This window comes from Poecile atricapillus, chromosome 7 (genome assembly GCF_030490865.1).
Source record: "Poecile atricapillus isolate bPoeAtr1 chromosome 7, bPoeAtr1.hap1, whole genome shotgun sequence".
Taxonomy (NCBI): Eukaryota; Metazoa; Chordata; class Aves; order Passeriformes; family Paridae; genus Poecile; species Poecile atricapillus.
In genome coordinates, this window is record NC_081255.1 from 20,920,821 (window position 1) to 20,944,107 (window position 23,287).

The 23,287-nt window shown below is 37.1% G+C and overlaps 1 protein-coding gene across 6 annotated transcripts in view; it reads right to left on the bottom strand.

The window, feature by feature from the left end:
* The window catches only part of ADGRL2 (adhesion G protein-coupled receptor L2), a 389,045-nt gene that overhangs the window by 53,622 nt on the left and 312,136 nt on the right, over window positions 1–23,287 (bottom strand). For all 6 annotated transcript variants that reach the window (XM_058842492.1, XM_058842493.1, XM_058842491.1 and 3 more), the window contains one exon: window positions 18,476–18,689. In XM_058842492.1, coding sequence (XP_058698475.1) covers window positions 18,476–18,689 — 214 coding nt within the window. The remainder of the gene's footprint in view (window positions 1–18,475; window positions 18,690–23,287) is intronic.

A 23,287-nucleotide genomic window follows, 5' to 3' on the forward strand; every position in this document is an offset into this window, starting at 1 on the left:
TCTCCTGGTGCATCATTCAGTATGACGGTTTCCACAGCTTTGAGCTGTATGAAAATTTTATTTTATACTCAAATGAGCAGTAATTAAGACAGAATTATTTATTTGTTACAAAATAAAACGAGTACGTGTTGGGAGAAATTGCTTGAGAACGAAGCTAGCCAAGGTCATATTTAGCGGTGGGAAAAAGATAGATTAATTTCCCTGTGAATAGTTGTTTTCTTCAGTTTCATTTTCTCCCAGTAAAAGATTCATAATGCTCCCATCAGCTAGGAAACTAAGAACTTCATGCTAGGTTTTATCAAAAGGATGTGTAATAATAATCCAGAAGTAAATGCAGGGTTTTTTTCTTTGTACAGTAAGTGTCAGAGTCAAACTTCAGGCATTGAGTGCTGTTCACAGGAAATTGATGATACTCTAAAATGTTTTGACTATTTCTTTATGAAAAATTTCACCTGCTGTGCATATGGTCGCCTTTTCCCCCCTCTGGCCAAACCCAAGACCCCAATTACAAAACGAGTTATGCCCGCTGCTGCAGTATACAGCAGTGCTACCAGGCCCACCAGCGCTTCCCCAGTAAGTGGAATTATTTGACTAACTACATGAATAGTGTATTCATGCCTTAACTTGTAGGTTTGCACATTTAAATCACTGATTTTGCTGTACTGTTGGCTATGTTTAATAAAACCTGAGTACTTTTTTACATTTTTTACATATTTAGAGGTCATATTTCCATTAGAGTGAGACTTTTTTTTTAAAAAAAAAAGCAACTCTAGCAGCTGTCAATCCTAATTCATGGGTTAAAGAGAAGAGATGAAGAAAAAGCGATCTTTGTAGAGGTAGTTCTGAGACAAGTAATTCAGGGAATTTACACTATTGTGATTTGTTCTCTGGATAAATTAAAGCCTTCTGTCTGCTGCACTGTGATACTTCTCTGTCAGCTATTGGCCTATACTTCTGCCACTGTCTGCAAAAAAACATTTTGCAAACTGGTAAGGGTTTCAGTTGAGCTTCTTAAAGACAAGAAGCCCCAAATTCTGTGGCATATTGGAAAAAAGAGACTCTGCTCTCCACAAAATAGCACTAAACAGCAGATTATCCTACATGGCTACAGATTATCAAAGCTACCTCATTAATGCCATAGCAGAACTTCATAATTTTAAGAAACGTTTCCACTTAGAAACACTGTGCCTGAAGAAGAGGATATTGCATTGTTGCAGCCTTAAATCTAGTGACTCATTCCTTTTTGTAATGGGCAACCAGCTTTTGTGTCGCAGGATACTCTAAAACAAGGCTATTGTAGAAATAAAGTGCCTTGGAATTTGCAAAACTGGCCTAGACACCATATGGAAAAATAAAATCTTAACCTCAAAAACCTTAAGTGGCAAATAACTTGAAGTCCCTCATTAATTTTAATCAACGTTATTTTTTTATAATTTTCATTTTTTATAATTCTAATATACTCTTAACTTGGTCCATATATTCACTTTTTTTAGAATTGTTCCAATTAAGGTGTGATACAAACCAGGTGTGATTTCTGCAAACATAAGAAGACAGTGTTTAAGTGTTTGGTGTTTCAGTGTTTGTAATCTAGTGTTTAAGTTCTCTATAGGTTTTAAATACTATTTAATATTTAATAGTATTTTAAATACTATTTAAGTGTTCTGCAATCTACGTAACTGCATACTTCCCCAGCATTTGTTAAAATATGGGCATTTTCAGGGGTTTACATACAATCTTAAAATTCATATGATTGCACACTGAGAAATGTCTTCACACTCAGGAAGAATTCACAATAAAGATTTATGATGCAATGACTTTGTCATTTATAAGGAAATACAGCAGATCAGCAAAGAAGTTCATACGAACTCAGTAACAATTTAGGAAAGGTATGAATTAAATTTGAAATGCTACTTAGGAAAGGACTAACTGTGGCAGTGAAAGAATGATAATTCAGGTTCTCGTGCTAGCAGTGACAACAGTTTTGCAAGGGGAAATGCAGGAATTACCACTATTCTCATGAATGCAAGGAGCAATTGTGTACTCTGACACTCGTTTATGCCGTATTTCAGTATGAATGAAGAAAGGTTACATCTTCATAATGCACATGCATCACTTAGAGTAATCTAAAAATCAAATGGAGTGTTTAATTAACAGTTACAGTTTAATGTCTGAACTCCTTTCACCTCAGGAAGAAGACTGTGCAAATGAGGAATGGCCCTTCACATTTCAGATGAATACAGAAAGAAAAAGGAGGGCTGTTATTATCTCCTGCTCATGATGTAGCTCTGTCCCTGCTGCATCCATCCTATCTGCTCAGCTATAAGGACAGCTGTATTTTCCATGATAATTTGTTTGTATTTCAACTCTAATCTTGACTTGTACAATTCCCAACAAATTGCTTTTGCTTTTTTTTTATTATTATTATTACCTTATGCTTATTATTGCACTTTTTCATGTGCAATGTATGGAGATGAGATTCTATGTGCAATCTATTGTGTGAGGTGTTTTAATCAATAATCTTGTTCTGCTGATTAAGCAGGGGCTTCTGTTTTGGCAAGATAACATTAGTTTCTCCTGTCATGCTCCCAAAGCTATCGGGAATCTTCAGCAGATCATTAGATATGCTACAATAAAGCTTTGGTACATTCTCTTTTCTTTCTTAAATTGCTTCTTCACTGTCCTATCATGCCTCGTCACTGCTGGCACTGCATTATTATTACAGCTCCCCTGAAACTTGCACTAGAGCTATGTCTGCAGGCCATAGGATGCCATTTTCAATTGAAGCTTCTGCTTGAAAATATAAATTAGGAAAATTTCATTATCTCCTGCCAAGGGCCATTATTCACCATTGTTCTAAGGAAGATTAAAAACGCACAATCTATGGACTTGAACAAATACTTCAGCATTAAAATGAAAAACACAGTGTATCGTGACTAGACCAGAAATTGAAGCACTGGGATCTGAGAAACAGATTCTGGAAAGATATTAGCACTACATGGATCAAACCAACTGACTGAGGGAAGAGGTCATCTTTATGGGCAAGTCCCATCTGACACAGAAATATACAAACAAATCCTCTACAAGTGGTTCTTGCAGTTTGCAAAAATAAGGTATGTATGAAATAATGTCTACATTGCAATTTATCCTCTGAATGCTTTTGTTTTGCATACACAACTTTTACAAAGACAGCAACATAAAAGAAACATCATGCTATTTTGAACAAGATATGGATTAATGTATAGCCAGAAAAAACCTATTAAAATAATTTTGGGTATTCCTAATGCTGTATTTCTGTGAATGCAGTGTTTCCTTAAGTAGGGTGAAATGCAAACACAGCAAACAGTCACATGTAATTCACTATTAAAAAAAAAAAAAAAGATACAATGTAAGACCACATCTAGTACATAAAATTAATTTTTAATAACATTGTTGATGCATTAAAAAAGCGATCTTGGTATGTTTTGAAACTTTCAAGTCAGTTCTGATGATATTTCTCTTTCAGCATATTGATTAAATACTTAAAAGCCAGCATGATGGCATGTTCCTGCATATCGCCTGCAGCAACCTGCTTAGACACCACTTGAGGCACGTAAACTCGGAGCTGTAGCACCACATACTCCATATGGTCTCCTTGTTCCTTATTCACCCTGGGTGAGCTGCAGTCTGAGTGAAAAGATATAGGAATATGGGATGAAGGCACTTTGTGTGATGACTTACGCTGAAAAATTCCTGAACCTCATTACCCAGAGTAAGTAGCTGTCTTTACAGCTGTATTCCTAATGGTCTACAACTGCCACATGAGATGTGGCTTTGCTTTTGGATGCATATTCCCTAAACCTGCACTCCTGTCATTAAATGCAAAGTTACACATGTATGAAGGCGTCAGATATTACTTAAAGGCTATGTTTTATTACAAAACTTACATATAAAATAGACAACAGAGATTTTATTTTAGGGGTGTTTTGATATGTAAGTATGCACAAAGACATGCCGCAGTAGATAAATTTAAAGGAATATATTTAAATTCCAAATTTCAAATTAACCTCACAAGCTGTACATTATTATGTACTGAGACCTAATGAGTTAGCAATTTAAGCCTAACCAAAGCCTCGAAAAAAGACCTGCTGAGAAAATCCAGCCTTTCTATGATGCCTGGATGTGAAGGAGAATTGGCCAGCCATCACTGCTGTTTCCACAGTGCTCAAGCACTAGCCTTCCCATGCAGGATGAGTGAGCACACGCATCCTACAGAGCCACATGCCCCTGAGGACAGATCCAGAATCCTGGGACTGGCCTGTTAAAACCCAGGAAGACACACTGACAATGCTGCTTATTCATTTGTAAGATTTTCTAAAAATTATTTTTTTAAGTTAGAAGCCCCAAAACTATTACACGGGAATGAGCATTCAAAAAGGAAATAGCAGCTATTTTACTGAGCTCAAAAAGGAAATGGATTTAGTGAGCTGTGCTTGGTAGTTTTCGTTATCTAAAAGAAAAAAGGAGATACATGAGCAGGTGTGATAGCAGAATTTGGCCATAAGAGTTGTGTCTAGATATTGGTGATTCACCCATGACAGTGAGGCATCCTACAGCTTGGTTTGAAAATTCATGAACCAGCCCTGGGATTTTCTGTGCACCTGGCAATGTGACCATTACAGTACCATTACAATCTGGGGGATTTGGACAAAAAATATCTGGGGTGAAGAAAAAAAAGGATGTTTTTTCCTTTTGTTTCCTTTCAAAATATAATATTGATGATTTGTTGAATCTTTCTAATTACTAAGTAAATACATATAAGGAAATTAAATAGTGTATAATTAATATTGTAGGAGAAGGTGCACCATAGCCCTGTTTCCATTTGCCCAATAAAAAAATGTAATAATATTTAATTGTGCTTTCTTTATACAATGTAATCTTGTGGGAGTCTAAGGGTATGCATTAAGCATAAAAACTCCAAATAGACAATAAAACACAGCATAAAATATGCAACTCCCATAGGCCTTTTCTTAGAATTACCCAGTCTGATTCACTATCAACAAATGTGTATCAGACTTGCATGGCAAAGTAATTTAACTATATATCTTGCATTCAACCTCTTCTTACAACTTTAATACAGTTAGTTATGATCCATTTGCCTTTTAGTATTCATGTCTCTAAGTTCAAAGCAGTCACTGTTAAAATGAGGAATCTTCTCACTTACTCACATCTAAGCTATCAGAAATAGTTTTTCTTGTTACAGTTCATCCTTGTTCTAATACTTCTCTTATTGGTGTAAATGCTATTATTATGGGGTTATCATTAACCTGAAACTGGAGCATCAGATAAAACAGAGAAAGGAAAAAAAATGAAAAAGGAAAAAAAAGTGGATTCCAGTGGAATACGTAACTCCTGCTTTCTCTTGGTATTTTTAGGTGCTTTTATAATCCTGCTTTTCTGTCTCTGCTACTTTCTACCACATATACCAAAGGCCTACTAGACCCATCAGAGTTTGTGAGGAGATGCCTGTAAATCAAGGACAGTAAAACTAAGTATTGAAGATGCAATGAGGTGTGCAAAGTAAATGGAACAATCTCCAGGTGAGATCTGCATAGGGGCAAACCCAAACCCCATAACAGTATGAAGCAGAAGAGACCTGTTCTTTAGAGAAAATGTTTCTAATGCAACCCCACCTGGGGAATAAGAAATGGAAATACAGTAATTTTCATAATCATAATAATTGTCATATTATTTACGTGCATGCATATTTGCAAGCAAGCTGCAGCATGGGATTACAGGCAGTGTACATCTTAGAGCACCAACTAAGCCAAGCAGATCCACGCTGCTGAAAAGTAATAAGTTCAAAAGATCCAATTAAATGTTTCACCATGTAGACAAAATAAATAGCCTGCAGCTATGCTTACTTACTAATGAAAACTTTAGTAGTGCAGCATCGTCGTATCTGAGCAATTTGCACAGATTATTCACACCGGTGAGCACGAGTGCAGCATCATGCCTCGTGTGTTGAGCAGGTTTCAGGGGAGAAACGTGGGGCTTTAAATAAACCCAGAGCTTTACAAAGGGGCATTTATTTCTGAGGCACAGTGCTAGAGCAGAGCTACAGAAAATCCAAGAGAAAATCCTGAAGCACAGTGTCTGATCCCTAGGAATAACACTGCAACAGACTTGCAGGAGAAGAGACTACCAGGCAGAGAGTATAGGATAAGAGTAAAAACCCTTTAGAATTCTTTATTTTGCAGCACGGTTGATCTTTTTTATCCATGGCTTGGCATGCAGCATATTCATACTGTAGTTATGTAACTTAAGACCGCTTCTGAGTCATTATTAAATGAGTAACTTGAAGAATTACAATATTAAAAACATGTAGCCTTATACTTCAGGTTAATTTGCACAGATCTGAAATACACTTTTAACAATCACCCACTTTAATTACTCAAATAAGGTATTTAAGATGACAGGCATGATTTGTTACTGCAACTTTTGAAACAGGAGCCTTCATACACTTTCAATGCTCACATTTCCACTAGACCTCCAGATCTGTGCGTTGCAAATTCAGTTTGATTCGCTACGGGTCTCCTGAGTTTAACACAGCTCTTCTGCTTACAGAAATGCATATTCAACAGCAAATTATTTTGCCTCAGACATAAAATTAGGATTTAGTCATTTACAGAATTGGCCACTGAGACAAGCAGACTCCATAGAGTCCTTTGGGTTCCCTGCGCAACAAGCAGGCTGAGGACAACTTCACGTGGGGCATGCATTGGGTGCGACCCTAACTCAACTTTAACATGTGCATTCACCTTGAATAATTAAAAATATTACAGCCTGTATCATTTAGGAGAAATTATTTATAAAACTGTTCATCTATTGCAGTCGGCATATGGAAAAATGATCATATTTTTAACAAGGGAAATGGAAAATCGCTATGGGATGCCCTACTTAGATTAAATTAGCCAGATCTTGTTATCAGCCCATATAAAAGGTACACCATAATAAGATGTGACCTTGCAGAACCTTGGAGCTGATCCGTGATTTTTCCCCTATAACCCTTCCTAATTATCTGCAAAGTTACAGACCCTTTTGTGGCAGGTTATTTTTCTGTGAATAGTGAGGGGTTTTGGGCTTTTAAATATTTAATTAGTCTTCTGAAATGAGAATTGTTGCACATGCCAACTGCTTCAATTTTCAAACTGTGTTCATCCTAATTATGTTCAGATTTAGATTGGTCATCCCAAACCTCTCACTCTTGTAATTATTTACTCCTTAAAGATCATTCAGCAGAGAAATATTTTTCACCCTTATGGCTCTTTCTTTCCACAAATGGCTTTTCTGGTCCGTTAATTACCCACTCAGAGGATTAGAGTTTGTAATAATGCAAGAGATCCTGCATGTAAGATGAGTTTTACAGGGTGAAAAAGAATAAATTGTTTTTTGTAAACTTGCCTTGGGGAATATCCCCTTTTTGGGTTATCATTTTCATCAACAGAGGCCATGTGCCCACTGCTGCATATCCACCAACTCCATAGGCTGCAGAGTGACTCATTTACACAGCTCAACAGAACTCAGAGCAAAATGCTGAGCAAGAGGCAAGACAATTTGGTTATTTTAAGAGATTTATAAAAGTGTAATCTTCTAGCAAGAAGGTACAGTCCTTTTTCTCATAATTTTTACTGCAGATTTCATGGTCTTAAAGTTACGCATATGTAACTGATAACTAATAATAAAATTACAACTTTTCTCATTTCATCTGCTGATTTTTTCCAGAAGTGCTGTCCCTTGGTAGATCTTTAATCAACTTTGTAACAGTGGTGTCATTTCCTATTAAAATGTGTCTGAGAGTCCTCACTACAAGTACTTTCTTTTCTTCTGAGAGGAGTGCCTGTCACAAAAGCACTGTTATTCATTACCCACAGTGATGTCTGGATCTAATTATCATCTGGAAAGCTTGCAAGGCTTCCAGGTATAGAACTTCCCCTGCAAAAGTATGCTGTTCTAACTTGGAAAGCACAATCACACTTTTTCTTTGCAATCTGAAGTTAAGGGATTAAGTTACTGATTTGAACTGTGCACTCTCTGGTTCCTGGAACTTTCCAGTTTTGAGCCCAATGAAGTTTAGGGGACTGCTTCGGTTTGCTGGTTCCCACATCTGCAAAAATCCTGTCTATTCTGCAGCTGTTTTTGGCACAAACCGAGCAGATTCACTCACCACTGTAAAACATACATCAGAAAATTCACTGGCTTCACTTTGTCAATGCACAGATAATCTTTAATTGTGTCAAACATATTCATGATCTAAACCTTTTATGGAACTGTCTACCACTGAAGGAGTCTCATGTGCCTGCACAATTAAAAAACACATGTTAGCCATACGTAATACTGTGTTACATTTGATGCAAATCCTTTACTATTTAAATAAGCACTGGGCTGACAGCAGGAAGTGGCTGATAAGAAAGCAACAAGGCACTGCTGATGGCATTCATGATAAGTGAGCTCTAACTCATATGTGTTCTGTCTACAGTACATTACCCAAAGTGCTCCTGTTTTAAATGTGACTCCAGGAGGTGTTCTTTTGCTGTATCTCTGTCACAAAGGCAGCAAAATTATCCAAGAAAGCTAAATGCACAAAGTAAATTATATTTTTCATACCCACCAGTGATGCTGGCACCAGAATAATATACTGAAAGTAATATCACTGCTGCTACATCCTAGATGAGAAAACACCTACAGTTTCAAGAGTGTAACAGTACAGTTGAACTCAATGTCTGTAATAAATTCAGTAAACAGGGAAAGATTATGGGTTCAGAACTGCCAAGTTATTGCTACACTTCCAATTCAGCCTAAAAGAAAGTATTTAATAGACAGAGCACAAACTCTTGAGTTATGGCAAAACAATTTTACAGTGCTGCAAAAAGGTGTGCATTAAATACATTTCCAAATTGCTCCTTCATTTTATAGATATATATCACAAGAAGCAAGGTATCTGAGAAGCAATGAACAGTAAGGTTTAAGATCACAGATTACTACTAAGAAAGGAATGTAGATGCCTTTGCACCTACAACAGCAAAATACACATCTTTCCAGATAAAACATACAGGTTGGTGTCACAGAGGAGTAAGACTTCTTCCTCCAAGTTGTTCAAAGTTCATGACTTTGGTCAGAGAAGCTTGCCCAATGAAATGATTTTTCTGCCTCATTTCCTCTCTTTTTTTTTTTTTCTGTTTTGCACGTGTATGTGAGTGTGTGTGTGTGTGTGTGTGTGTGTGTGTGTGTGTGTAAAACAATTTGAAATTCAAAGGTTCCTATCAATACTGTATTACCGGGTAAACCTGAAAAAATGGCATTCAATAGTAGATCTGTAGTAAAGCTTCTGTACTGCAAGTGTATTGTAAATCAGGTTTGACATGGAAAAAAATTCCTCGTGGTAAGAACCTTTCCTTCCCACTGATATGTCTACAGCGGGCTAAAAATATCCTGAATATGGAGTATTCAGTCTATGTAACACTCTTAAGACTGCATTAACTTCATTGCAGTAACTTGTTTTATAGGCTCAGTTCATCATGACCTATAAAATGTTAAGCTGAAGTGCTTTAAATATCTGCTAACACCATGTGCAAGCCTGGGAGTACAAGGCACTGTGCTGTGAAGCGGCAAAGACAGTGCTCTTCTGAGAAAGTAGCACACACTCTTATGTCACTGATATAAACAGGGTAAGCCTGATAAATAATGTATGAAACAGGCAGCCAATCTTTATATAAAGCAGGAATTCTAGTTGAATTCTTTGTGTGATATTATTTTACCAGTACATTGGTTATTGAGATTGCTTCTTAAAAACCACAGAAGCTGAGTGTCATACCAGACTAAAGGACACACATGCAAACTCCTTTCATTCACAGTTATTACACGAAGGAAAAAAAAAATAAAAACTTCTTTCATTTGTGGCAGTAGTATTTTTGCTAATTATTGTTCTGCAATATGGAGAAGATAAATAGAAAGAGGGAAATTATCTATGTCTTTCAGTAATCATGGTCCATTTATTAAGCAATTAAATTGCAATTTTATTATTAGAGGAAAAAGAAGAAATGTTGTAAAATACCACCATTGCTTGTATCTTTGATCCTTAAACTCTTCCATTTCAGAAAACTCATTAATGTCAAAATATCATGAATATGACCACCTCTTTTTAGAATGTATACCCTGGGCACAGGCAGAATCTGTGGCATTCAATAAAGAAGATTTTTCTTGTTAAATACAACTAAAAGCTTAATTGATCCGCAAAGGTCAGAAGGTTCTTTTTATTGCAAGTAGGAGATTATTCTGTGGCAGAAGGAAATTAACAGAATATGAGATCTGCTAATTTCTATACTACTCTGCATATAGTTTTTAATTTTTAAACCCATGTTAGTCTTTTATTTCTTTCCTCTGAATTAAACATCTTCACTGTAATAATCCTTAAATTCTATTTCCTTTGTGTTACTAATGAAAACTTTTCACTTTCATGGCTACTGGTGACTTTTAACACTAGAAAGTACTCATAATTTACTTACATATATTTAATTCATATTAATCTGTCGTAATTTATGATCTATACTCTGCTCTGCCCATCTTCATGTACATTTTCCATGTCAGTTCTGTTTACTAAGTGATATTCCACAGATTTCCTATAGTGCAATGAACCTTAACAGGCAGCTTTTAATTGCCTCGCATAGGAAACCACATCACTATTAATTCCACAGTAACAGTATAAAATAAAACTATTGCTTCTCAGACTCTAGAGCAATTAGACCTCTCGGCTATTTGGCTAACTCTGCTTCATGATACCCAGTGCAGTTAATTATATTTTTTGATGTTAATAGTCTCTGTCAGTTTCAAGCATAACTCCTCTTTGATGAATATTTAAATTATATTTGAATAAAAAAATAATCTTGGTTACATTTCATATTCAGCAGTCATCACAGCTTAATAAAGGTCTCCTCAGAAAGGGTTGAGATAAATGGCTATATGAACACATGTATAAAGTACTAAATCAACTTATCAGATAATGTAGCTGTTTTGGCTAAGTATTATAGAGGTTTTACTGGGGTGGGAGGAATTAATAGGCTTCAACTATTACATTATTATGCTATATGAACTAAATTTGGTGCAGCAATATATAAGTAAATCAGAACTTTTTAATAATAAAGTTCTGACTGCAACTGAACCAGGAACTTATATTGGCTAGACTAGAAATATGAAAACCATGTAAAATTCATGCAAACTCATTCAAGAGGACACAAAATTCAACTGAAAGGTGCTGAAGGTTAAGCAATGTTGTCTCAGTCAAGTTCTTAAAAAAACAGCAAATTACTAAGAGAGGTAATTACATACCCAAAACATATAGTATGTGATTAACTGAGCTAAATAATGTGCACACCTAGTAAAGCCCATTTCAGCAAGCAGAAAAAAAAAACCCACAAAATCACAGGCTGAAGCATGTATTTTATATGATGCTCAAATACACAAGCAACACCATATAATACTTAAAATTTTATGTATATATATGTATAGTTACACTTATTTTTACCTCATGAATAGCAAGGAAAGACTGATGAGTGTGTATATATGATCCTGCCAGATAAGAGATACGCTGACTTAAGAAGAATTGGATTGTGGTTTCGACAATAATAAAGGCAGAAAACTACTTGAATATAAGATATGAAAATGCTAAATAGAATATCAAGCTACACCCTAGTAAAATAATGAATCCCATATTTTTTGAAGTAAACTAAATCTAAATTTTAAATGTAATTAGTTGGTATGAACGATCTTTTTGTTGTTTCTTTTGTAGCCTGTCCAATGTCGTGACTACAGCCACGTGCCCATGTGTCACGTGTTTGCATATGTGTAGTAAAATTTCTTCTGCAGGAAATTAAAATAGAACACACTGCAAAATGATGATCAAGTACCATTGACAGCTATTTCCCCTCACCTGACTGCTAAGAACCTCATAATATGAGGATTTATATTTAATTTACTTAGTAATGCCATGACAGAGCAACCCCATTAATAAAACCCCCTATTTTTAATGAGTAAAACTAGACCTACTACTTTCATATTAAGAATTAATGATAGTGAAAATACACAATGCCAGAAAAGGTTCTTCTCAGTTACGAATATTACTGTTTTCTGCTGTAATAACACCAAGGATTGAGGTGTGTTTCAGGAACCTTCTAGGCTCTGTGATTACGCCTTGCTCATGTAAACAGTCTACACGTATTTCTGCTTTTTTCTTTGTATTTGAGTCATAACTAAGTCTTGTGACTAACACATAGAAAGCAAAACAAAAATCAATCTGGCCATGACTTGGTATTGTGAAACGCTTAGTTTCACAATAAAGAGCATTTTAAGCTTCTGCTACATCAAAAGAGTCACAGGGTTGAGTGCTGTACTAAGACCTATTTCAGATTAATAGAAGTCTTCATTTTAAAAGGGTGCTTAAGGAAAAAGACATAATGTTGATAACGTTGTATGGTAAATATTTTGTGAAGCAGTTGTAAGCAAGCTGGAACAGAAAGTGCTGGCATGCCAAAGCAAAAGGCCCTCGTTCGTGAGATCAGCATCAGTACAACAGAACTTCTGATGTGTGCAAATTCCAAGAACGTGCCCGATCCACAACAGCCTGTGCTACCCTGTCATCAGCACTGGGATTTCTCTGACATAAAAAGGACAGCCATGCAGAAAGCAGAAAAAGGCAAGGTGTGCCTGTTATTCAAAAACACTTTTCACCGGATAATATCTTTAGCAAAGAGAGGCAACCTTCGGCTGCAGAAGGAAAAGCAAGGGAAAAGCAGCAAGGATAGCAAGGAAAGCAAGGATAGCAGCAGGGGTCAGCAGAGCCCTTGCCTGAGCCTGGCAGACCCCCGAAGCGCACTGTGCCATTACCTCAATTACAAGCAGCTCCAAATGGCAAAGGATAAAATCCAGCCCGTGAAAAAGGCTGTCAGTCATACCAAGAAATGCCAATCTGAAATGCGCTGCAGTTTAAACACTGAATCAACCCTGGGCCCTGTCTGAGGGAACTCTTTTTGAAAGAGGCTCTGAAATGGTTCTCTTTGGAAATCTTGCACAGGCCGGAATTCAGGTCTGAAGGTTCTGCATTCTAGCAGCAAAGCACCCTGTGCCAAGCTTCCTTTCGACTACACCTTTTTGCTACAATGAATGAGATTCATCACTTATAGATTTTACCCAGTGTCCACCCAAGCCTGAAGTCCAGTAGAAGATTTTCTTTATCCACTCACATTACGGAACAGACCAAACTCGTTTCCATTTGAAAGGACACTAATACGGTGTGACAGTGCTTTCTCTGCAGACCTGACAAGCAGGAACAGGAAAGAGGGCTTGAGAGATGAGTCTTCTTTGGAATGGAACTCACTTCATTTTCTTTCAAAAATGTCTCATTTATATATAGTATCTCTCCTATATATGACCTATTTCTTGGACATGTGAATAGATGGAAAAGAATGAACACCTCCAGCCTTCCGCTCTCCCATGGGATGGATGAAGAAAAATGAGTCATGGGAGAAGGAGTGGATATGCTGCTTCCTTCAGCTTTCCCTCGGTCACCCAGCGGGGCAGGGGCGTGTTGCTCACATTCTGAAAAGCCTCTGCTGAAGTGCAGCTGTCTCACAGAGGGGTGATGGACGTAACAGGTTAGGAACACTGCCATGTGAGAAAAGTTCATGGTAACAAAAACCCAGGCATGAACTCGGCACTGGTGTCATGGTAGACATGGTAATTGAAGGTACATGTGCTGCTTGTGCTATAGATAGGACAGGATAGATGCAACAGAAAAAACAAGCACTGCTGAGGAGGATTTATTCCTTTTTTAATCCTTTTACTTTTCTGCAGCAATGTTTTAAAAGGGAAGAGTATCTAAAAAAAAATTACGGTTGCCTAAGTTCATCTGTTATACCTGACATATTTTTATGTTTAATGTTTAAACTTACCTATGGAAAATGAGGTTTGCTTTGTTAGTGCATATTTAGAAAGCAAAATTATACCATATAAGTACGCTTAGCAAAGAAATAAAGTTCACAAAAGCCACAGTTACAGTATAGATTTTAGGTGAAAATAGAATTTAAAGGCTATTTCAGTGAAGTACTAATGTAACTGCCTTTCCACTGCAGATCAAAAATCAGATCCAAAATGAACTGAATATCCCAACTACTTTCTTTTAATGTGGATGTTTGCATGGTCTGCAAAAGAAGTTTAAACATTTTGAATTTTCTTATTTTCAGTGTTTACAACAATACTCTCAGTATCAGATCAGAGAACATACAGTCTGTATTTAAAAATTCAAGGTATTTTAGCCTGTATTACAAGGGAAACAGTGTTTTCTTTCTGAACTTAACATTAATTTGGCTGTGAAAAGGAAAAATTAGAATTTTACATCTATGTGAATGATTCTATAGATTCCGAGTGAATAGGCTTCATTTTCTTTAAATACAAAATACTAATTTTCTACTAGCCCCAGTAGTTATAACCACAATTGCTTAAAAAATAAGGTGTACAGATTGGAACAGACCCATCTTTTTAAATACGGAGTTTATCAAGATTTTAAATTATATTATTTCAAATTATTATCTGCCACACCATCCAAGTATATATTTAAATACACACTCAATTAAAAAAAAATATCTTATTGCATTGTCCTGGAATCACAAAGATCATTATTCAATCATGACAACAAATAACCCTGAACTTCTCCGAAACAAAAAATTTAGGAAAAATGATTCCTACTAAACAACCCCTAATTGTGATTCAAAAAGAATGGTCCCAGCATGCAAGAATCCATCTTCTCATCTTATTATTCTGCTATAAAATTATGTACATGAGAGAGCTTTGATTTGAAATATATTTAAGTACATCTTCAGAAATATCTATTAAATATCTGTTATTCTTTTAAGCTAGCAAAACAGACCCCCAAGCTCTATGCAGTACCTAGGTAATGCTTAGTGATTGTCCTAACAAAAACCTATGTTCCAGACCACAGGAGACACTGGAGACAGAGAATGCCCATAAACACCCAGGTGGTTTGAACAGAGCTCACAAGATCCTCCTATAATCCACTTGCCATAGAAATAGATAACACGGGGTCATACATAAATTTTGTGCTGTTAATTTTCAAATCTCTGCTGTGCCTATAAAAAACAGTATTAGCCTTATCAACTTCATAGTTTCATGACAGTTTCTGCTACAGCCACACAAAAACACTTTATAAGCAAACAACTAGAGCAATTTCCTCAGGCTGCTTTGCATCTTCTGCTTCCCTGTTTATTTAATTTCTTTTTAAATGAAAAGGAAACAGAGGAGGTTTGTCCCTATTAAAGGACAGCAGAGCACAGAGGACTTTTACTATTTTAAGAACTAAAATGTGCCTGAAACTTGGGTCCTCTGCCACTCATTTATGCTACTTGCTCACCAAATATTCCAGAAATTAGCTTATTTCTCTACTGAACTGCAGCATGTGGTAGAATCTCTCAAACTTGACGGTATGCAAACGCTGGGGTTAATTATCAGAGAAGTGTGAAAGAGGAGAAGGATTTTCTAAAGGTCTAGTCTCTTTCTTCAAAGCTTTAATTTCAACCATGCCAGTCTGAAGTTTACATAGAATCTAAATACATCTGAAAGACTTTATTCTGGAATAATTGGGATATAATTTCAATCATTGACTAAAAATTTAATAACTACTTTACAAAGGTAAAAGCAAAAGCAATGAAGTCATTAGTGTTCTAGTCAGGCTTCCTAGGAACGTATGAAGTTAAAAATCTTTTGAGAACTGTTGCAAAGAAAGAATGGGGTGAGGTAAAAAAGATTAAGTAGCAGCTCTTCTGAGAAAGAGGAGCTGATGCATCAGTGGACACTGGCACGGTCTGTGTGCTACTATCTCAAATTCTCTGGAAGGGGAGCAGGGCACATGATTACACAGCTTTGTGTTAAACTGGAAACCTCATCTTATTTTTCAGTCTTCAGATTTCACAGTATTGATCTCATTAAGCTAGTGTTTTCACCTTGTAATTGCAGTAAATGTAGTTGCTGTGCAAAAGCTGTGGATTAATGTTGCAAATGAATAATGAGTACTTAATAATTGCTGTGGAACTACATTTAACTGTACATCTAAACTGAATTGAGTGGTCAAATGCAGTGCTAGCATGGTTGACTGAAGTGATTAAAAAATGGTCCTTAAAAGTAAACACTGCAAGATTTTAGGTAGAAATATAGAAACTATTGCTGCTTATTTCTAAATGTAGATAAAAGATTTCACTGTCATCAGAAGTTGTAAACAATTAAATAAAAAAGAAAACAAATTAACCTGATAGTCCTTCATGTTAGATTTTTCAATGCAATTGCTGCCATCAAAATACAAGTGATGTATTACTTTTATATATCAGGTCAAGGACACATGCTAATTACCAAACAATTTGCCTGAGACAACAAAAAATTACAATCACCGATGCAGTTATAAATAAATGAGATATAAGAACTTTTTATATTGCATAAAAAAATTGCAACATTCTTCTCTGCTTACAATATAGAACAAATTGAGCAATTTTGGAAAAGATTAAGCAAGACGAGACATCTTTTCTACTTAATGACAGGATCTAAGAAAGAAAACCATGAAAGCAAACTTCCAAATTGCTATAAATGTCAGACAAAAATAGAAAGCAAAGTGTCAAATGATCTTTGCCATTTGTTCAGACAAAAAAAAAGAGAACTAAAATGAAAAAGTCTTTGAACATAGATAATCTATAAACCAATGTCCTACATGTGATCACAACTTTATTTTAATGTTGAACAAAGCATAAGAGTAGAAGATGGGGGAAGTTCAAAAATACACTTTGCTATCTGAAATTTACAGCCGATTAACTGAAAGATTGAAATTTCAGCTTTTCACTAACAGTCTGATGTCACTTCAAGCAAGATTGTGCCTCTATATTTATCTCTGACTACCCTAATCTGTATATTTGCAGTGAACATAAGGAAGACTTTGATCAAAACACAACATGCATTTTACACAACAAGGAAGTCTACAGAGCGGCACTACATTTACAAAAGCAATTGAAGGTGGTTTCAAAGGGAGTTGACAGATTAGAGGATGATGACACTGCTGCTGCAGTCTCAATGGAAATCTGGCTTGATCTAATTAACAACTACGAATAGAACCACAAGAAGATAATTCAAACATGACTTAAAGAAGTTATATTACCTTTTTAATAGTGTAGCGATGGAGCCTTTCCCTTACCGATCGCAACACATAGGTTCAACACAGAACAAGAAATAAAAGACCTGATATCTTCAGATTACCTCCAGCATTTGAAATAAAAGTCTGAGATGCAGACCAAATATTTGACTACAGAACATCTGCGTATTCACACATAAATGATCAAAAATTGTAAGAGTCCCACTCATGACAACTCAAGTGAATCGGTAAATCAAAATGAAAGACTATTTTTAAGAGGTGGCTATGTTACTAAGTGTTACCATGTTCTACCAGAACAAAGGAAATGGAGCACAGAAGGCCGGACAACTTGCATATTTCATTTGACACATCTGTGTATATGCACTAGAAAAATTCCAGATTATTCCCATCCCCTTTTTGTTCAGATTCCTCACCCTAGGAAAAAGACATTGGGAGGAAAACTTCCAACCAATCCGGAACTCATTCAGGCTTTTATTGTAAGGCAGTAGCAGTGCCAGTGACTGATTTGTGCTGACATTTCCACAACTGGCAGCAGTAGGTGCCTGTACACGGCCTTTAGCACAGGACTTTCTGTGTATCTGAATTTTGTAATTTGTGCACCTTTTGTAATAAAAATACTCTTATTGGCAGCTGGGGACATGATTTAGGGGTGGAATTGGCAGCACCAGGCTAATGGTTGGATTCAATTATCTTAAAAGTATTTTTCAACCTAAATGACTTTATGATTCTTGGTTTGTTCTTCTGTCTTCTCTGAATGTCAAGTGCTGTCACTAACTTGGGGTTATATGCACATGTATGCTCATATACACATGTATAATGACATATAATCATCCTGGCATGTAATCATCCTGACATTTTTCATGGGAGGGAATTACTATTAGGAACTACGGCAGGGATTTACTGCATTTACTGAAAAATACAGCAGCCATTTGGAAATATCCTCAGGACTGTTTGAACTCCTGAAAGACAAGGAGATAGGGAATCTCCAAATAACTGAATTGTTTCATTCTCCTTGAAGTTATCTTACTGCTTTTTAACGTTTGTTTACAGAACTAAAAAACCCCAAAACCTCTAATTGCAACTGGTAGTTTTTATTTCCTTTAAACATTATTAGATAGAAACAATGCTCCTGAATAGCAAAGTGGCAATTATAACTCAACATTTCTTACAGCATATACCTCTCTCTGTATTAATGCAAGCATTTTTCCTCTTTAGTCCTCACCACGATATGTGTATTTTTACCTTTGTGTCATAATTTTGTAGGCATCTGGAAGGAAGCATTCTGTGTTCTCCATCTGGAAAGGGTCAGCATCACAGATCTTGTCGTCTGTCCGTCCATAGTTAGCGCTTTCTATCATGATAACATCGCTGCCTGGACACCGCAGGTCGATGGAGTAGCCTTCGCAGGAGAGCTCCCTCCTCACCAAACCAAATGGTAGCGCTGCTCGGCTGAAACCTTGAGAACAAAACAAGGACAAAATGAGCCTAAAGGATATATTGGATTGGACTATTCTTTCTCTGCCACTTAAGCACTAAGTCATGTGCTAAAGGAAGTGCACCTTTACGCAGTTTGACCTGGGACCATGTTAAGTGAGGCATCTTTCACAGAACTGTCACATCCCTACACCATGGCTGCTGTGTCCTTAATCTGGGAAAAGAGGAAATTCCTTTTCACTGCCTCTAATCCTGGGCAGGGCAGCCAGTGGTGCCTGTCTGCATGGCTACACTGCACGTTCCAGTTTCCACCTCTTTTCTCTCTGCTTCTGTCTCCACTCCTTGGGCACAGTCAGACAGGCTGTGTCTGGAATCGGGAAGCAGCAGAGCAGGCAGGATTTGCAGAAGTGATTTTAAAAAAGACAACAATACAACCACAAAAAATCCCAAAGCCATAGATCCAACTTCCAACTTCATTAGTCTTTCTTACTTTGTGTCTCCCTTTCTCCAGGAAGAGCCGGTTACGTTTGCTTAGCTATTTTGTGACCTCAGCATGGACATGAGCCAATATACACACTGACAATTCACCTAGTTGAACTCCAGTGCTCATTACTGTGTCTTTTACATAAGTTAAACCACATATAGATAGGATTTTGAAACAAATACAGAAATTATCAATTCCACAAATCACAGATGTGTACTGCATAAAATCTCCCCATCTCTTGCAAAAATGACACGTTTCACAGAATTTTAATATTAACATGTTTTTTCTGCTTAATAGAATTCCTAAAAATACATAACTTCTCCAATTAAGCAGTATACAGAAACAAAACAAGGTTCAGCTATTCATCCAGATGTGCAGTCTTTTAAAGACATTTCTTAATGGAAAAGAATATATTACATCAGACTAAAACTATCTGCATACTACAATTTCTTGTACACAGTTACTGATGGATTATTATTAAATAGTATTTCTGTTTCTTACAAAATTGTGTGACTTTTGGGAGACAAGCTGGGTAATATGGCAGTGTTAAAAAGCTATTTCTCTAAAATAGTAAATCCTAAATTTTCAGGAGAATTTCCTATTTCTTAAAAATGCCTTCATAATACTGTAACACAATGCCATTAATATTTCTGTGCAGGCTGTTGGAGACCAATTGTGACAGCAAAGATAAATAGCTGCTAAGTATGGAAAGTTGGAGCTCTGTGGTTTTTGAAAGCGAAGAAAATAAACTTCTCTTTAAAAGTATTATGTATTGGAAGAAGCAAGAAAGCAAGTACCTTAAAAAATCAAGAACAGCTTGAGATAATACCTTGATAGTAAATTTTCCCATGAATCAGAGACTATCACTTTTTCTGTTGAATTCTGTGGATTTAAACTCCTACTATTTGCAGATGATTATCTGTTAAGATGGCGAAAGTTTTTAATAATGATCAGGCAAGTACAAGGATGTGGCTCCCTGGCAGCCAGAGCCCATCTTCCCATCCACCCCTGCTCTGCCTTCACATCCCTGCCCTCCCCTTGCACCAACACCAGCTTTTGTACAACTTGTGCAGTGAACTGGGGCCAGGGGCTGCTCTGACCCTCACCTCCCTCTACTGCAGGCAACTGATGAGGTTCCCAGAGGGCCAGGACCAGGTCTTTGACTGGGCATGAACTTGCCCAGCCACAATGAGAACAGTTGGCCAGAGCCCAGTGAGCAGGTCTGCCTTTATATTTTGTGGAACCATGTCCTGCAGGAAACCAGTACTGTTACTCCACCAGTATGTTTCAGCTCTAGTTAATAAGGGAAGGAGCCATAGTGCTCTGGAAAGCATCAAGTTCCATCTCAGATTCACTCCCTCAGTTTAGCTGCACATACCACCAGCAGTAACAAACACTATTATTACAGGCTTGCTGAGGGGTCATAGGCTGAAAGCCGGAAAGAGCTAAAACACGAATCCATCACATTAATACCCTGCATGTTCCTCCCATGCAGCAAATTAATACAACGAAGCCAGAAGTCACTCACAGCTCAGTGAGGGTGTGAAATGGGCACGGGGAGGGGTACATGCAGAGTCCTCACCACACATGAATACAGAAACTCCTTTGATTAATTACCATCACAACAGCCATGGTGGGACCAAATATAATGCTGCTAGTCACTGCCATTCCTACATCCTCCTGCCAAATCTAATGCCACCCCCAGGAAGCTCATCCCTCCAGCTGGCAGCAATGGTGCCTGTATCTCCTCAACACAGCAGGGATTCCGTGGCCTGCATCACCACCATGGCCTGGCTGGGCGAATCCACTCCTCCCAAACTTTTTGAATTTCCATCAGCAAGAAGGGGAACTGCACCTACAGCTGTCCAAAGAGGTATTTGCACCAGAGGCATGGAGTACAGCTGCTGAGGTGTCAGTGGCTTCATGTGCAGCAGCAGCTCAGGATAGTTATGGGGCCGGGGCTGAGAAATCCACACACAGCTCCCTGTGACCAGCACTGACCCTTACTGGGGATCCTGCAGCACAGGCTCCACTTCTGCTAGGAAATACTCTGAATTCAAACACAAGACATCTGCAGTTTTGCTACAGAGAGATCAGCAACCTGCAAATCTTACTTCATCATCTATGGCAACTGCTATAATGACTATGAATGTGTTTTATCCTGCAGTTTTTCCCCCTGCAGGCATCTGCAAGAAGTTGTGTATTAGGAAAAACATTAAAAATATTAGAGCAAGGTTAGATCACTTTGTAGGCAACAGAGGACACACCTGAGATTGCAATGTAGCTGTTACATTGCAAAAGCAGCAAGCAGTAAAGCAAAACAATGCAGCGTACGGTAGGTGGGAATGCTGCTCTAAGGAATCTCTGTGGTGCAGTAAGAATTTTAACTAAATAAAATAAATAAATTCAAAGTCCACTCGCAGAGCTGCTATGATCTTTATGCTGAAACTTTATTTGTAATTTTTTCCTATCACCAAAGAAAAAATAAGTGTATCAACAAGCAAGTGTAATTCAATCCATCTTGCAATCCTGACAATCGAAGAAAGAACTTGTGGGAGGCCCTGTAAGCGAAAAATCAATATTGCAGCTTTGTGCCGTGCAAATGTGAATACTGCCAAATAGCAGTGCTTAGGGTAAAATGAACTGTTTTGCTCCATTTTCTCCTCTCTGAACAAATGATTTTGAAACGACAGCTTTTTTTTGGAGCTATAAAACGTCAAGCAATAACTCCCTGTGCTTTAGGCAAGTGATTGGAATAAATACCTCTTGGCAACAGGTGCAATGACTTAGGACTGAAATTCATTTACATTCAAGAGATAATTCCCGATAAACAGATGCACTGCCACATGATGGAAGTGTGAACAACCGGCATCTGAATGCTTCAGCATCATTCCAGGGTTTTTTAGACTTAAGTATGTGGCTCTGTCAATAATTACTGTTGTCACCAGGAACTTTGTATCTCCAAAGCAATTCCGAATGAGTATTCCCAGTACTGTATTTTCTTAACCAACCTGTATTAAACCTGCTGCTTGCCTTACCTTACCTCAAACAAACCTATTTTGTTTGGCTGTCCTCCGGCAGCTGAAATCAACATTCCTCCTCTATCTGCTAATTGCTTGAAGGCAAACTGTGCCCTGGATGACACCGCTCCTGCTGTCTGCCGCCCAAAATGCTCCCCGATTGCAAAGGCCTTTCTGGTGCCTGGGCTGGGATCTCCAGCACAACCTAAACATTAACTCAAATAAGCATCTATTACCTAACGCAACATATGCTGTCTCTGATTCACTCATGCTTGTGTATATTAATCAGTGCTTCATGCCAATTTTAATTTTTTTTTTTAATGAAAGAAGATTAACACCTAATGAGAAAAAAAACATTGTTCCTGTCCATCTGACCGTTTTGATTATAGAAAAACTTCCTGGCAAACATATGTTTCCTGCACATTTTTTTCTGCTCATAAAATTAGTTTGGTGCAGACTCTTTATTAAAAAAAGCAGATAAACTGCATTTGTGAAATTGCATTTCTAAGAAAAAAAAGGCAGAGGGGATGTTTAGTCACAATATACATTCTTTAACGCTTTATTGATCAATCCATATAGAAAGACAAACTGAAAGGAAAAATCACCATCAAAATCTCTCCTCTGATATTTTAGTCTATGAAAAAAAGTCCAAGTTCTATGAAAGAACTGTAACTCAGAATCACGTTACAGAAATGTGGCAAATTCAAATTTGGCTAAAAAAAAATAAGTTTGCAAAGCCTTATCCACTGTCTTGGTTCCTTCAGAGAAACTATTTGTCTTTACGAAGATAACCTAAATTTGTCAAAGTGCAAAGAAAAGTTAATAATTCACAGCATCCTGCCCACTAGCATACCATCTTTTTGAGCTGTCAACAGTAAGAGAGTATGCTAAGTTTGGTAGGTAAAAGCAAAAAGGCACCACCACATTTGAATGTTCACCGAATACAGAGGAAAAACAGTGGAATGTAAACAGGCTAACATCAGTACTCGACATCAGAAGCAAGGAACCTTTGATTAAAACTTAAAGCACAGGGAAAGTCAACATGGAAGTGTAAAATTATTTCAAAGAATCAAGATACTGGAAGAACTGAGAATCCAAAACAGATCTCTGCAGAAA